At 45.5% G+C, this 17,186-nt stretch overlaps 1 protein-coding gene across 1 annotated transcript; it reads left to right on the forward strand.

The window, feature by feature from the left end:
- Window positions 1-222: 222 nt before the first annotated feature.
- On the forward strand, window positions 223-13,972 carry LOC103800621 (cystine/glutamate transporter-like). The gene is made up of 12 exons (XM_009073002.1): window positions 223-415; window positions 3,065-3,191; window positions 3,945-4,060; window positions 4,743-4,868; window positions 7,161-7,260; window positions 7,351-7,395; window positions 7,582-7,705; window positions 8,028-8,131; window positions 10,021-10,117; window positions 10,911-11,060; window positions 12,864-13,038; window positions 13,835-13,972. The coding sequence occupies exons 1-12, from the start codon at window positions 223-225 to the stop codon at window positions 13,897-13,899; spliced, it is 1,422 nt and encodes a 473-aa protein (XP_009071250.1). The 3' UTR covers window positions 13,900-13,972.
- Window positions 13,973-17,186: the final 3,214 nt, after the last annotated feature.

Genomic DNA, 17,186 nt, shown 5'->3' on the forward strand with positions numbered 1-17,186 from the left:
GGTGATACTGAGTGTGTTCTGTGCACCTGTGGCTTGGCTGGTGCATTTCTGCAGCTGAAGGGAACAGATTCAACAGATTTTGACAGGTTTCTGAAAAAAAATCTTGTCCCGAAAAGAAGATCCTGGAATCCCTAACTCCTTGTCTTACAGGTCACCCTTGAGGATACTTGGGAAACCATAGCTCCTGAATGCATGACCTTCCCCTGTGATTAGAAGAGAGCCATGGGGAAAGACAAGAAAGAAGAGCCCATCTTTCTGAGGAAAAAGATAACTTTGCTGCGGGCTTTCTCCCTCCTCATTGGCAGCATGGTTGGCAGTGGCATCTTTATCTCCCCAAAAGGAGTACTGCAGAACTCTGGCAGTGTGGGTTTCTCCCTGGTCGTCTGGTTTGCCTGTGGGCTCCTCTCAATGTTTGGTAAGTGGTGAGCTTTGTCAGCCTTTGCTTAAGCACCTGGGAGGTGGCAGGGACCTGCACATTTTTATGTATAAGAAGTTGGGGCGTGAATAAACCCCAAATTCCTGGTTTCTGCTGCAACAGAAACAAAGGTTTAACCAGGCAGGGGTCTTTAGTTCAAATGATTGGGGTGATTGACAAAATCCTAGCACTTATGGTCTGTGAATGTCAATTCACAAGCAAGTCCAGGGCAGAGGAGTGACAGTGGCTGCAGATGGTGGCAGCATAGTCTCTGCCAGGAAAACTGGAGGAAAATGAGGGTACTCTGTGCTTAAAGCGGAAGGGAGATGTAGGCATCTAAAAGAGAACCCAAGGGCTGTGCAGTGCTTTTCACAATGTGAAAAGGGTTAGAAATGACCATCTCAGTATATCACATGGGTTCCCCTTTCTGTTGGAGAGAATAGCAAAGCACTAGAGCAGATTTGCCTGAGGAGCTGCAGAGTACCAACCAGCTGGGGGTGGCTGTCTGGGAGCCTGTCAGAACTGGTGTGGGTATGCCTCATGCTGCCTTAGAGCAGGAGGTGGAGCAGATCAGTTCAGCCCCACTTTGTGTGTCACCCTTGGCTCAAATTCTGGCATTTAATACTAGTCAGTTCTCACAAACTTCTCTTTGATAAGTTTCATTGCAGCTCTTCTGAAATGATGTTGCTCTTAAAAGTGACAATGTATTGACACATGGCTTTTTAGTTTCCTTTATTGGCTATATAAAATCACCATCTCAGAAACTCTCTAAAGGTGCTATTAGGACATCTGCAAGGCCTCTTGGCCCAGGAGACAAATCTGATGTTTATTACAGTAGGTGGCTTTAACATTCTTCTTCTGTCATAACTTAGGGAAAAAAAAAAAAAGGAGAAATATTCCATGTGGAAAAAAAAATTACTTTGACACTGTGACATGTACATGCAAGTTTAGAAATTGAGACATTCAGCTGTTAATGTGGCAATGAGTGTGGCTGTTGCTCTTAGCGTAAGTGGACCAGTATTTCATTGCAGCCTATGTGTGGTTGTTTGGCAGATAATACACTTCTGCTTAAAGAAAATCTGAAAATATATTGTGAGCATGGTGTTTCTTCTAATCAAGCAGAGCAGTAAATGATAAGGTGTGCTACTCACACAGCCCAAACTCTGCACTTGTAAAGGTTTCTCTCCCCACTGCATCCTTTGATAGTGTCTGCTGGAAGATCCTTGGGAGCCTCTTTACCAAGTTACTGTATTTTGTACTCGAATTTGTTGGTTTGTTCTCTTTCATCAGCTTGATGACCTCCTCTGATCATTTCTCTGACACCTTTTTTTCTGCAGTATATTGAAAGGACCTGCTTTCTTTTATGCTTTTTATTTTCTTTCAAGTGGCATTTATACAAGTCCCATTGCATGAGTTCAGCAAAGCACTTAAATGTGTGTTTGAAGCATGTAAAGGGACCCACTGGAATAAATGAGAGGCACAGTCTGCCTACATTCAGCACTTTGAACAGGGATTCTGCACAAATTTGCCAATAGAGGCAAGAAAAATTGAGGTTATCACCATCAGCATGATCTGAATATGGCATGATTGCCACAGAACTTGGAGGCATGGTCACATCACCACCAGGTTCTTCTGTGCTCTCCTTCCATGGCCAGCTGAGCTGGGTAAAGAAGTGGACAGCACAGCTAGAGATGATGTTACTCCACAGGGTCACATCCCAGCAGTGCTCAGTCCCACTGCAAGGAGAGTGGTGCTCACAGAAGTGTTTAGGATTTCTTTTGGTGAGCAGAGGGTGTTTAACCTAGCAAGTGAATCCAATGTAGGCAGGGCTCAAGATTCATACTTAGACACATCCAAATGGCAGGATGAATTGCTCCATAGAGAAAACACAGATGGGACTTTTTTTGTTTTTTTTCTGGCAGAAGCATAAAGGAATTTATCCATTTGCCTGAAAGTTTTAAGCTGTCTTGTCTGGCACGCCTCTCCCAGGCTCTCTTGTTGTGCTCTGGCACAGAGGCACTTGCCAAGGCAAGAGCAGGCAGTCCCCAGGTCTGTCGGTGCACCTGTGCTTGAACACATGACAGGAGATCTGCTGAGCCTCTCATGTAGACACTCACCTTGCTCTGCCTATCAGGGCTGTTTTCTCTCAGTGGTGGGTCTTCCCTCTCAGAGAAGATGCTCTTCCAGGTCCTTTGACAACTGTCTTCAAGTGAGGGAAGGAATTTATGTGAAGATGCAAGATAAGGGCACAAGAATGTGGCCTGTGATCAAACAGGATCGGAATGATGAGTTCAGCCACGGCCTTGAAAGCACCATTTCACCAGTCTAACTGTAAGGAAAAGTGAGAATCCAGGAAACCTCTTGTAGCTTTATGCAACATTTCTATCACACGTTTCCCCATAACTTGCATGGAAAAGTTGTATCATAACTACAAAACAGAATTTCTTTCCATCTGACAGATACGTCAATTACTTCAAAACTTACTTCATATACTGCAGCACTCAAGGAAGAGTGGTTCTGCTAACCCCCTTTTCTTCCTCTAATTCACTACTTACTTTAAATGGATTCATTCAGTCCCTGAAATGTCACACAGGAAAGGGAAAATCCATGAGATATTTACTCAGTACATTTCTACCTGAACTTTTCCAGGTGCCCTGTGTTATGCAGAGCTTGGAACAAGAATTACCAAGTCTGGAGGACATTATATCTACATTTTGGAGACACTAGGGCCTCTGCCAAGCTTCTTATTCCTGTGGGCAGAATTTTTTGCTATCAGGTAAGAGATTTTGTTTGTTTGCCTTTTCCCTGACTGCAGTGATGCTTAAAAAACCTAAAAGTTATGATGCCAGATAACAGTCCAGGCAGTTTGTAAAGGAAAGAGTAGAAACAAGCTGAATGATTTGAAGATTTTTTCAGTGATAAAAGGAAGTAGGCAGAGTGAATCACCAGTTATACATATTTCATGTGTTCTGTACTTGAAAATCATCTTTCTCCTCCCCTGACAGGTGGTATCCCCCGAGAGCTGTGGTGTTTTTTAGAGACTGACAATAGGTGCCAGATTTATTTCAGATCTTCTGTTTTCATAGTGAAACTTTTTCAGGTTCTCCAGATTCAGAAAGTGGAGATCACTTTCTGGCTTAACCCTGGGTTTAATATTTTAGAAAATTTAACGTTAAAAAGAAAGTCCTCACTGTCAATAACCTGTGTCCTGCGTGTAAGAGGAGATGACAGGACATATGAACCATACTGCATTGCTCAGTATGACTAATCTCAACTTTTGCTTTCAAGGTGGGAATGAATTTTTATTTTTTTATTTATTTATTTTTTTTCAGCATGTGGGTTTTAACCCATTTAACTGAGGGAAAACCTAAGAAAAGGGCTTTATGGGAATTCATTTATGGGTGAGCAGGGTTAAGCTGGGTGGGGAAACTTCTCTCCTTCCTACATTTTGTGCAGTTTTACATAATGTCACTTTTCGGCCATCACAGACCAGTTTGCCCTCAGTTTCCCCCCGCCACTCTCTCTCCAGGCCTGCCAACAGTGCTGTGGTTTCTTTGGCATTTGGACGCTACATGCTGGAGCCATTTTTTGCCCCCTGTGCAGCCCCTGTCCCTGCAGTGAAGCTCGTGTCTCTTCTGGGCTACTGTAAGTACTAACATTTAGGGGATTGTTGATCCTGGGGCCTCTCTGAGCAGGGGCACTTATGGGGTGTTTTCTTCTGGGAGAACTGTGGGATTGGGATCTTGTCTTACCTCCTTGGCTATCCAAAACTTTCTGATTCAAGGTGATGGGTTTGGGTGGCTATATTCTCCAAGAATGGGCATGGGCCTCCCTGCTGACCAGCTAGAACCCTAGGTGAGGGGGATTTTGCCAGGTTTGGGAGCAGAAACTCATCACATATAACTGTACAAATGTGACCTGGGTTGAGGGGGTAAGGCTCAAGATTTTGGACTCCTTTCCTGGTGCATCTAGCCTGTCAAGCTGTCCTAGTTGCTACTGATTGGTGTGTGCTGGCACAGGGAATGCTATGAAATGGGCTGCTGAGTTGTCTTTGTACCTTCAGGCCTTTCTCCCAGGCAGGTGTGAATCACCTGGCAGGAGCCAGGCCCCTGGTCCCTTCTAGGAGGATATCTCAGCTCCCCCTTCAAATGCTGTATGCTGGACCACACCTGTAAACTTTTCTGACCTCTCTCACCCCAAGCATCCTCTCTAAAGTGTAAAGTTGCAGCTTTCTCCCCAGCACCCCTAGAGCAGGGAGTGCCGCTCTGTTTTTTCCTGCATGTGTGGAGCATGGGCTACAACTGTAGCAATGTGCTCTTCTCTCCAGACATGGTCCTCACTCTCAATTCCTGGAGTGTCACCTGGAGTGCCCGGCTGCAGACAGCTCTCTCCATCATCAAACTCCTGGCTCTTGCACTCATCATCGTGCCTGGGATGATGCTGCTGGCCCAGGGTAGGTGTGCTGCTGCGTGGCTGAGGGAGGGTGCTCAGCATGTCTACCTGTCACAGCTTTTGTCGGTCCCAAATGACAAGTGTGGTGCTCATTGAGCTGGCAGGAGCTTTCTCTGTCCATGTGCTGATATGAATTAACTGGGAGCTGAGACCAGCATAGTTGGCACTACACTGTACCACTGCATTGGGCTGATGCCCCTGGTTGGGTGGTGCTTTCTCTGAAACTGAGTGGGTCGGTGCCTGAGGCCATGTGATCCTACCCATGGCTATACAGCTATCTTCCTCTGCAGATGAGTTTCCTTTGGTGTCAGACTTGCCTGTTTTCAGTGTGGCTTGAAATCTTTGCAAAGCACACAAAATTTGATGGACAATAGGGATGTGTGACAACATCCTATGGTGACCTGAGCCAGTCACAGCTGTGCAATGAGTTACCAGCCCTCAGCTGGGCCCTGGTAATGGAATCTCTAACTTTTCTGTGGCTTAAACTAATGGGGTTTTTACCTTCAAATCGAGACTGGGAATAATTTACTAAACTTACAATACGCTCACGCATGCCTGCATGCTCACATCCAGAGCTGGGGGAAAAACACCCTGCCAGTAGTATCTTCTGGGGATGGTACAAGAGTATTGGCTTTAATCCAAGCCTCAGTTTATAGAAAAGCCCAAGGCATTCCCACTCAAGGGATGAAACCAGCTCCTCTTCATGCTATTTCCTTCCTCTGCAGAGAAAACACCACAGGCAGTGTGCACCATGCTCATGTTTCTTTCTGATGTCTGGAGCTGGCTCCTTTGAACAGGCAAAGAACCCCTCTGGCTAGCAGTCCTTCTGAGTTGAGGCACTGCCCTGCGGCCAGAAATCCCAGGGCATTGTTGTTAGGCATTCCTTTAAACGGCAGTCTGCAGCCCTGGCACCCTCTCCTCCTGTGGGGGAGGGTAAGTGCAAGTGACATCTGGAGGGAGAATTCATCAAGAGATCCTAATATGACAGGTTGTATTTGATGTGACTCATGGGCGACTGTAAATCAATCATTAACGCATTGCAGACAATAAATCCTTTTTATGCACCATCACTTCTTAGCCATCATTTCAGAACATGAAAAGAGTACCCCAAAAGGTCCAGTCCTATATTTGGGTTAGTTTTCTTCAAATCTATTTTCACATTGACTTTTTTTGCTTGTTTGGTTGGTTTTTGTGCTCAAAAGTCAGGTATGTGCTTTTCAATCAGTTTGCCTGACTCCACTGCCTTGTTCTGTTTTGTTGTGGGTTTTTTTTCCTTTTGTCCTTTCCTCTGCCATTATGTTCTCTTTTGCTTAGGTTTGTCTTAGATACTCACTGGGCCAGCATTTCAAACCCAGGTGCCCACATCTTGTCATTGAACTTCTTGGAGAAGCACCTCCATAGAAGTGGCCTGAATTTATGTGCTCTATGCCACTTCCTCCCTTTCCTGGTGAGGCCCAACTGGGCAAGCTCTGCACCTCTTGCTTTTCACAGGCTTTAATATGAAAAACTGTATATAGATGCGGAGCCAAAACTTGGGCCGGCCTGATTTGAAAATGTCGGAAATGCAACTCCTGAATTTCCAACAAACAAAAACAAACCGAAGACTGTATTTGAATGAAAGCCCATTAGGTGTTCTCCCTTCCCTAAGATTTTTGGGAGTTAGAGAAAATATGTTTCATAGCCAAAATCCTGAGCTGGAATTTTTTTATTTGTTTGGGGCTTTTTTGTTTTTCAAGAAAACTTGTAGGAAAATGAGGTGGGGGAGGAAGGAGTGTATATGTGTGTGTGTGTGTGTGTGTGGTAAAATAGGATCTCTATCTGAGCCATGTGTACTTTCGAGATTTTATTCACTCTGTGTCCTTCTCCTGTGGGCAAGCAACTGTGCTAGCCCCGGGAGACCGGGGCCAGGCTGGCAGTGCCTGCTTCCCATCCCTCCCCTACCCTAGTTCCCATGCTCTGGCCACTGCAGGGCCTAAAGAAAGGACAGGACAATGTGTCCTCTCATCTCCATGATCTTCCCCATGGCAGGCACTGTTGGAAACAGAAGTGGCTGTTGCCATTGCCCTTCCTGAAATGTCTCCTGTAGCTGGACAAGGGATGGAATTTTTCTGTCACTTTAGGGAACTAAATGTATCAGCACAGCACTTCAAATTCATTTCATTGCTTTAATTTAAATACCTGGCTCTAAGGAAGTCACAAACACTTTTCCCAGGTCTGGGCAAAGAGGTACAAGGGATGTTATCCCACAGGGAAGGAAGTCCATTTTCTTGTTCTGTGGTTATGTCTTCTGCAGGCCACACCGAACATTTCCAGGATGCTTTTGACAGACAGTCACTGGTTTGGGATAAGCTTCCCCTGGCTTTTTATGCAGGCATGTTTGCATATTCAGGCTGGTAGGTACGATGGGAGGGCTCTTCATGGGCAGCAGGCAGGTAACCTCAGTAGAACTCAAACTCTCTCCCTTGTTTCTTCCCACCACGCAGGTTTCAGACCAGCTTTGTGCGTGAAGAGTTGGTCAGACCTGAACGGTAAGGCTGGGATGAAGTTGTCCTGGGTTACCAGCCCCTGGGGTACTGCAGCCTTCCCAAATGCAGTATGGAATGAATAAGTTTGTGGGTTCACCTAACCTATGCCAGCTACAATCTGCAGTAATACTGTGCATAGCAAGGGATAAGAGCTGCTTGTTTGTGTGTCTGTCTTCCCTTTTCTTGCAGAAATATTCCCCTGGCTGTCATCGTGTCTGTGATCACAGTAATTGTGGGCTACATGCTCACCAATGTTTCCTATTACACAGTCCTGGGAAGGGAAGACGTTCTGGCTTCTCCTGCTGTTGCTGTGGTGAGTTGTCACTCCTGCTGTTATCTCTTCAGTATGGTCAGCTTATGCTGACCATGGTCATGCCAAGTCTTTTGGAGGTAGTTTTCCTATTAAATGCTTTATTGCATTGTAATTTTTCTGCATTACCGGGCAACAGTAACTTCTAGTCTTGAGTAAAAGATAATGAAAACCAACCTGCAGGTGACAGTAGAAAAGGTGAGATTTATGCCTTTAGAAGTAGTTATATATTATGCCTTCAATGGAAGAAGTTTTCTTTCTTTTGAGCCTGATGTTGCCTAGACACCATGCTGTGTTCCTAAAGTCACACTTGCTCTTCCTCCAGAGCTTTGTGCAGCGAGCCTTCAAAAGCCTGATCTCTGTGGTCCCTGTCCTTGTCTCCCTGTCCTGCTTTGGAACCATGAATGGAGGAATCTTCACATTTTCAAGGTCGCATCCTGAAGAATTTATTATTCTTTTGGCTTATGGAATCGGGGTGAAGCACCAGCAACCTGTGCAACTTTCCACAGAATGGCATTTTAGTTACTCTTGTGGGAAAAATAAGGCTTTTGACTCCCAGGCTGTCAACTACAGGATGGTCCCTGTTGGCTAAGAGTCTACCTTTTCTATTTCTGTTCAGGCCCAGACTTTGCTATCTAGGTCTGGTCACAAAGATTTTTATCTTCTTCCCCCACCCTTCAGTTTAAATACCCAGTTTAAAGTGAAATGTCAATGTTTCTGGTGAACTAGAGGCTTTGTTGATGTTGGCAGCTGCTCAGTGAGACCAAGTCTTCTTTTGCTTGGGTTCACCCAGCTGCACTGCTGCAGAGCACAGGGTCTCTCTGTTGTGAGGATCTCTGGCCAAAGGCAAACTCTCCCTTGAGGACTTTGCTTTGAGGTCAGTGCAATGTTATTGGAACAGGCTATTGCTAAAGCAATAGTTGAGGTTCAGCAAGTCTTGTAGCAATAAGAAAAGCTTTGTTCCATGGAAAAATTAACTTTCCACCTTCACTGTCTACCACACTCCGTGTCCTTATGGGAGCCTTGAAATTGGAGAGGGGACAGAGATCATGGACAAGTATGTTGTGATGGTCCTGGGGAGCTGGGCGAACTCACTGGAGTGGGTTCTTCTTCACAGCTTTGATTGCAAAAGGAAAAAAATCAGTTGATATGAAAGGAACGTTTCACAGTATGAAAGCTAATGAGTTATTTGATCCACTACCCTGAAGTCCTGTATTAAATACAGGTGTAGAGAAACTCTCCCCGTTAGCATCTTTAGATGGTAGTTTTCTTTGAGGATGAGACATCTCCAGACAGCACAGAGATTCTTCGTGTCCCCCATTGCCCTTCTCTCCCCGATCCTGGCATCATTAACATAATCGCTGCCGAAAGTCCATGTTAACACCGACCCAGCTCCGTGGCTGCCTGCCAGCCACACCCCTGCAAAGCCACGGAGATAGCAATAAAACCAGTTTTGCACTCGTGCCCCAGCTGCTTTGGGCCCTGATCCAGCCCAGCTGATGCTCTGGCATGGTTTGTTTGTGGATATTAAATTTATAAAATGGGATGTGATTGCCTTCTCCCTAATTGCCCTTTTATGAGTTACAGAAGGGATGGAGGCAAGGAGCTATCAGCTCTTGTTTTGCAGATGGCCCTGCGTGTACCTGGCCTCTTGGCAGTGTGACAAGCTATATTATCCAGCAGCTGACCAGAGGATTGAAAAATCCTTTATTATTTGAGGAAAGTGCACTTTGTTTTTTTTGATATATATAAAAATTAATGCATCTAGATTGACAATCTCCTTTTGTAAACTCACAGCTTCTCTTCTAAAGGACTGAAGCTTGTGGCCCCTCTACTTCCTTTCTACTGGAAAGATTAACCCCTTTTCTGATAGCAAGAGACTTTCTTGCTCCTGTTTCCAGCCTGAACTCATTGATGGGCACTTGGACTTGCCCAAAGGTCTCTGCTAACGAGCCACCCATGGGGACACTGCTAGTGGTCCTGATGTTGAGCTCTGCACTGCGCTGAACTAACTGATCTGGGAGAATTATGGGAGCTCAACATTGGGTTTCTCTTCCAAATGCCCCCAAAGTGGAACTCAGTCTAGTGGAAGGTGTTCTTGCCCGTGGCAGGTGTGTTGGGACCAGATGATATTTAAGGCCCCTCCCACCCAAGCCATTCTGTGATTCTGTGAAGGTGTAGCAATAAAGGCATTGACTAGCACACCTGTGCTGGGGAAGGGGGTGGGTACCTTGCGGCCTCAGGTCAGTACAGTGATTGATCTCATTTCTAGTCTGGATGTAGCATGTTAATGCATAGGGCTCCCTGTCTTTTCCTAGGACTCTGTTTGTGGCTTCCAGGGAAGGACAGTGGCCTCCTCTCTTCTCCATGATCCACATTCGAAGGCATACACCCCTTCCTGCTGTCATGCTAATGGTAAGGAGATCTGGCTGTGACGTACGCTGTGTTCTTGCAGCCGTTACTTTCTTGCAAAGACTGGACAAGCTGAGGTGTTCTAAAGGGTGTTCAGACATGAAGTCAGCCTCTGAAAATTAAAGTGGTGGGATGCAGAACATGTCAGCAAAGTATTAAGTCCTCCTGAGCTGGCAGTGGTATCCAAAGGCACTGCCTTGAGGACCCTGCCTTAAAACTTGCACACCTATTTTAAAAATACTGTTCCTACCATTTTCCAAAGATGCTGCTTGATAGTGTCCTGTGGAAACATCTCTGCCAGGCTTTGGCTATTTGGAAAATAAAAATTCCCAGACATGGTAAAAATGCAGGGAATGAGCATTTAGAAAGATAATCTCCATTTTGATTTGTTTGGGTTTTTTCTTTATGGCAATGGTCCACCTCCATCCTAACTGTGCTGCAGTCAGCTTGGCTGACCTGTTAAAAACTTGGCAGGTGTCTTTGAAGGTAGTCCAGGTAGCAGCAGTGCAGGCTTTTAGGTCATGCACATTTGAATTACTCTGCCTTGAATGTAAAGCACCAAAGATGCTGCTCATCTTGAAAGCATCATTCCTTTCTGCAGCACAACAGAAGACTGTGTTTAGGACTTTTGCCTTCAGTCAGTGACAATGTATTGTAAAGCTCTGTGACCCCTGAAATGCTGGGGCTGTGACATAGCTGACTGGGATTGCAGGGAGGGAGTGGTGGAGGTGATCCTTTCTGCTCTGAGGACCATAGTAAGGCTTTAATGACTGTATTTCATCTTCACAATGCTCAGTTCCCTTTGGTTACTGCCATGGTGTGTATCGGAGATATCTACCATCTAATGAACTTCTTCAGCTTTTCCCGATGGCTCTTCATAGGATTAGCCACCCTTGGTCTCATCGTCCATCGCCACCGTCACCCGGAGCTGCGCAGCCCGTTCAAGGTAATGCCCAGCATGTATCTAGCAGCCAGGAATGTGCAGCCTTGTCATTTCTCTTTCATTTGCTACTAATTACAGCATTGCATGCTCATGGCTGCCTTTAGGCTCTAAGGGGTCTCAATCCCTGATGTTCAGTAAGGCATGTGGGGAGCTCCTGGAATTGGCTGATGCTGGTAAATCCAATAAAGCCTGTTCAACATGGTGTCCCCTGCCACATTAGTAATAATCAACGTGGCTTTACCAGGGGCAAGTCATGTCTGTTCCTGTCTGGTGGTGGCTGCAAGGTGCCTCCAGCCAGCTTCTGGGGAGCAGTGGAGACTTCTGAGGCCACTGGCCCTGGGCAGCTGGTCAGCGAGGAGCTCAGGGGACACTAATACTTCCCGCAGCCCCCAGGGCTCCTCTTTCAGCTGCCACATCCCAATGCAAAGTTTGGGGCATTTTTTCTTCTCGGTCTTTGCTTGTAGGCTGCGCGTTTAGCAGAAACCTTGAAGCTTCCCAATTTGTTGGCTGGCTGCACTCGTGTGCTCCTCCAGAACTAGACTTCAAATAAGTTTTTTGCTGCTTCTTTTAAACCAAGCTCCTCAGGGGAGGGTAATTAGTGGGTGGCACTGCTGATGGTTTCAGTTGCTGAGATTTTGCCCGATTTTGGTTTAGACTTTCAGTAACGGCCCCTGGACGCTGATTGAGCGAGGGAGGGAAGCACTCGCCCTTGGGTCGGTTCGGGGATCCCAGTGCTCGGGGGCGGGCGCGTGCTGCCCCCTAGTGGCCACACGCAGCGTCGGCTGCGTCCCGGTAGCTGCGCTGCTCCTTCCCTATCCGCTCAGTTCATTCCGAGGGACAAACGGTGAGAGAGCACCGGTAGCAGAGGAGAGCAGACCTCGCACGCCTCTCAAGCCGATGTGCACGTGGGAGAGGCTGGCAGGGGATGCTCTGGTTGGAAAGCCAGCAAGAGCATGTAAGTTTGGTGACTGGATGGCTACCATATCCAGAGTAACTACTCTCTTTCAACTTGGTGTGGTGAGCATCCAAAATCGGATCTTTATTACTGGAAAAGAGATTGTCACCCTAGGTGAGACCAGCAGCTCCCTCAATCGAGCCATGGCACAGAGTTACTTGGCTGAGGTTGGATCCAGAGACTGAGGAAGTGTTTCACAGTTTTATTATTAATTGCCGTTTTCCAGCTTACTCTCCAAATAACTCAGATGAATTGGCTGACAAAACAGGGTATGGCTGAAGTGCTGAGTGCTGCTTTGATCTTTCACCAGGGTGTTGCTGAAGTGCATGCCCTTGGTGCAGGTACAGAAGAGACTGGGAGTCTGGTTTATCCTGTTTTAGTTTCTATAAGTCTCAGGAAAGCTGAGGGCAGGTCAAAACGAGTCATGAGTTTTATAACCAAATACCAGTTTGATTCAAAGTGTCAATTCTCTTTTTGGCTTCAGATTTTCCACCAGCAGTTGCCTCAGGTGGCAAGCAGGTATGTGTGCATGTGCATGAATAGGAGCAGGACATGTAGAGAGCAGTGGGCTTTAGATGACTTTTCCCCCTGCCTGACTTCCAGTGCAAGTGAGGTTTATATTTTGATACCCATAAGTGTAGGAGGCATGCACCTCACAGGGCACACTGGACTTGGAAGCTGATATGACTCTTGGCCATCTGATTGTACAGAAGCAGTGTGCAGGACAGATAAATGATTCTTCTCATCTTCCTTAGATGGAGAAGTGAATATAGTGTGTGCTGGCACGTAGAGAGGCTGGTTTGCAACAGCCATCAGTTTGGCCTGATGGTCTTCTGTGCTCTTTTCCCCAGGTTCCCCTGTTTGTTCCTGTCTCTTTTACTATCATCTGCCTCTTCACAGTGGCAATGTCTTTCTACTCAGACCCCATGAACATTAGCATTGGATGCACTGTGGTTTTAAGTGGTTTTCCGGTCTACTACCTCATAATTCACAGGCAGATGACCAACCGTTGCTGTAATCTGTTTTGTAAGTATGTATTTGACTTTCAGTATTGTGGACCTAAACACACCCAGGGGTGGAGATGCTGGTTTGTAGTGCAAATTGCTCCATGACCAACAGACCCCATGAACCCAAATCATGACCCCTGGCACCCCTTGGATGCTTTCCCAAGGCACAGCCTCCACAGCCAGATTTGTTTTAACAAAGACAGGACTGAGGTCTACCAACAGGAGGAACTGAGAGGGTCACTTTAGCAGCTCAGCCCTGGTTCCTACTAAACTTTATCATACCATTGGGATCACCAGCTCTGGGTCAAATTTGGATGACACTGCCCAACAAGACCAAAAGTTAGGATGGCGAGAGTGACAAACAGACACTGTAACCCCATGCACAAACCTATTTGCTGAAAGGCTGGGGAGAGGACTGGTGGGAGAAGACAGTGGTGCCTGAGGTCTGTCTGCTTGGTGAAGAGCCCAGAACAGTTTGGGCACAGATGTGGCCATGCAAATGAAAATACATCTCCACTCCATGCAGTGTCTAGCACAGATTTCCTTTGAGTGCAGTCCTGGTGGCACAATGATTTATTCAGAAACAAGAGCCTGGGTTTGAGTTTAATTTATGATTTCTGTTATGAATCTTGTTTTTGATTTGATGTTGAACAGTAACTACTGAATAAAAGAAAGCATACAGCAAGAAAAGAAACAGATGCAGTGATCTGTGACCACAAAGTGCTCCAGCCATCAGTGCTGATGCTCTGATTTTTAGCCATATCTTTAGGATTTCCCCTGGACTAAGCTTCCTTCCTTTTTTTCCACCCTTTCAGATTATCTTACATACAAACTTCAGTTATTGCTGGAGGTTGTCCAACAAGAAATCAAGACTTACTGAGAAAACCATCAGAATTCACAGGAGGCGATAAAATCTACTTACTCTGTTTCTGATACCTTTGATCCTACCAAAAACAAGCCATGCTTTTATTCTTTTAGTCACTGCAAATGAGGATGAACCTGAGCCAAAACCTTGCTGCAAGGGTTCCTAGGCTTGCCAGTCGTGGTGCATGTCATATCTGTTTCAGCCGTTTTCAGTTTTCAGAAGATCAAACTGTTCTCCAAAATGAACTTGCTTTGCCTGCAGAGTGTCTTTGAAACCAAGACCCTAATTTTGTCCTGAATAACATTGTGTGGTTTTGTGTGTATACACAGACAATATTTTATTTTCCTAACTTGACAAGTAGAGAAAGGGAGCATGTTGCAGAACTTTGAATGCAATACATGGAAGCCAAATGCAAGTTTCAAACTGAGGTGCTGTGTGGACAAGCAGTAGGAAGGGAAAGGGGAGATGAGAGCCAATTAGAGATAAGGCAGATGAATTAGAAGAGAAGAGGCTGAGGGATTAGGTTTTGTTTTCCAGAAAGTGCAGATTCAGGTTAATGAGAAGATATTTGAAAACCCGTTGAAACTGAAATATTAGCAAAGTAAGGTCAGAATGTTTTGCATTCGTTATTGTATAAACAGAATAAGGTTTTGCAGCTTTGAAATTATCTTTCAACTTTGAATTTTAGTTTTCTAAAATGACACTTTAAAATGTACAAGTGCATTAGAAAAATCATCTAAATATCAACTAGAATGTGACAGAATAGATCCTGATCCCTCCCCCAACTCCCTAGCTCCACTTTTCACCAGTGAGTTTGAAAATTCAGAATTTGGCCCAACTCCAATGATGTACGGTTTCTCCTCTAGTTAGAAAATGGCAACTGTCGAGGCTTGGGTTGATTCCTGTACATCTTTAGGTGCTGTAAGAAGACATAGGCAACTTCATGCCAGGGCTGTAAATCTGTGGGCAAATGACTTCCTGGTTTGGTATGTAAATCCTCATTTGAACTAATGGCATAAGAAAGTTTCTGTTATTGGATTACTTTGGTTTGCATTATTAATGTGGCAACATTATGTCCAGATAAAACAGCTATTTCCAATCATGTAATTGTTAATCTTTTCCTAAAAGATGGGGAAGTAGCATGCTGAGACTCCTCTAATGACTGCTGGAGAGGGGAACTGCAGAACATGGAGCACTTTTCCTCCTTTGCATCAAGCATTTATGTACTTCAAATTAAAAAAAAAAGTGCCATTTACAAATCCAATGTAATCTACTGTAACTTGTAACATTTTGGAACTAAATAAGCTGGGGCTTTTTTTTCAAAGCAATTGAGAATTATTGTTCTTGTTACAACTGTTTCCTGTTCCTGTGCTAAATTAAGCTGGGGCAGCAGCAGTGTGGTTGTAGGGCTTGTTTCCACACTCCTCTCGCACAATTTAATTTACAAGCTGCTGGACATTGTCCAACAGAAAATCCAGTCTTACCAGGAAAGCCATCACAACCTCCAGGAGAAGGTACTGGCATTAAATCATAGTGTGGTTTCAAATGAGATCTGGAAATGTTTCCAGGCTCTCAGACAGGACTCGGTTACCTTCTTGTGCCAGGGTTTGCTGAGGCTGAACCCCTTGGAACACCTTCCCGCAGCACCCCATGGCCAGGACCCATTGTGAGTGGTGGGGAACCAACCTGCACAAGAGCTTGCAGAATCAGGTGAGCCCCATCACCCCAACATGGCCTGAGTGCACCCACCTAGGTACTGGTTTGAGGGATTTTCCACATCCTGAGGTAGTAGAAGCATGAGGTTTGGCCAACCTGGTCTCAATCTGCAAGACCCCTGTGAGCACAGTGTGCCCCCATCACAGCATCACATCACACCACATCAAACCTTGGAGCAGTCTGAAATCGCAACAGTGCTGCTGTGTGTCTGCAGACAGGCACAGAGAAAGGGTGAGACATCCCTTCTTGGTCTGTTTCCTCTGAAGAGAAAAAGGTAATAAGCATTGAAATTCCTGAGGGGGGGAACCAAGTAATCCTACTTGCTGGACCATGGTTTCTTTATACAGGATAAATCATTTGACATATGTAGGGAAGCCACACTTGAATGCCTCTGCTGACTGTGCAGGAATATGATCTTTCAGGGCTATATATAGGGTGTCTGCTCTAAGACCTGTCAGACACTGGAAATGCAGACAGATATGGTACCACAGTTGCATTGACAGTGAGAAATCAGAGGTTCAATAGCTCCACGGATGACATTGCAATTAAAATGGATAAAAAAATTCAAAAATCAATTTACAGTGGGCTCAAGTGTCCAGTTTATGGACAGTTGTCTGGTTTTAGAGAGGATGGTCTGCAGCTCCCAGCGAAGCTATGTAAACATCCTCTGCCAAACCAGAATGTTTTTCATAGAGGTGTTATCTCATGCCTACTGGAGCACTTAGCTTCAGTTCAGAAGTGTATTTTACTAGAGAGTTCACATATGCAACAATGAAGCTGTTAGACCTGATTCTATAAATCTCATTGGTCAAAGGGAAGCATGAAAGTTGTGCAGCTGTGGGGATGAAAACCAGATACTATATGGCAGGTCAAAGGCCAGATGCAGAAGAAGGTTAGTTCAACTTCATAATCACATTTGTGGTGTTTCGTTTCCTTTTTTTTTAAATTTAATACTATGTCTATAAAATACACTCAGAGTGCACCTTTCTGGGAACTAAACCAGAGGTTTATGTTTCAGCCTCTACTGATCTGGTGTGACTGGATCATCAGGAAATAAAAATGTTGAGAGTAATTCAGCTGAACACAATTCGTGTAACAAAAAGAATGAATTAAAGCAATGTTTGCATAGTCAAGGCTACTTGACCTGTCTTCAAGCTTTATGCTTCAGAGCTCTGTTGGGAAATGCTGTCAGCTTTTTAGCCTGAAAGGCTGGAGTTCAGACTGGAAAGCTCCTAAGCTTTTTCTTCTGTGGGGAAGTGCAGAGTGGAGGATCAGACTTCAAGGTCCAGGAAAACAGGCGCCCGGGGCTGTGCAGAGGTCAGAGTGTGCTGAGCGATGCACCGACTTTCTGCGCTGAGATTTGGGTCTCTCTTGGCAAGGCAATGCCAGCTTTTGGCTTTCAGAATGGTGCTCAGCAGACTCCGCTCCTTGCGAAAAGGTCCTGAAATAGCCGTGGCCACTGGGAGGTTGGGAGGAATCAGCTGAAGGTAAGTGCTTGCGTGCACAGACAGTAACCAGGCAGCGGGGGGAAAATACGCTGCTCCTAGCGCTGTTGGTTGGTTTTTCCGCCGCATCGGCCGCGCGCC

This window comes from Acanthisitta chloris, unplaced genomic scaffold (genome assembly GCF_000695815.1).
Source record: "Acanthisitta chloris isolate BGI_N310 unplaced genomic scaffold, ASM69581v1 scaffold6744, whole genome shotgun sequence".
NCBI lineage: Eukaryota > Metazoa > Chordata > Aves > Passeriformes > Acanthisittidae > Acanthisitta > Acanthisitta chloris.

Excerpts from the sequence above, each read along its gene's own strand:
- LOC103800621 (XM_009073002.1), top strand. The coding sequence starts at position 223 with ATGGGGAAAGACAAGAAAGAAGAGCCCATCTTTCTGAGGAAAAAGATA. Across the intron at positions 3,192-3,944 it reads GCAGAATTTTTTGCTATCAG|GCCTGCCAACAGTGCTGTGG; the intron begins GTAAGAGATTTT and ends CTCTCTCTCCAG. Across the intron at positions 10,118-10,910 it reads TTCCTGCTGTCATGCTAATG|TTCCCTTTGGTTACTGCCAT; the intron begins GTAAGGAGATCT and ends CACAATGCTCAG.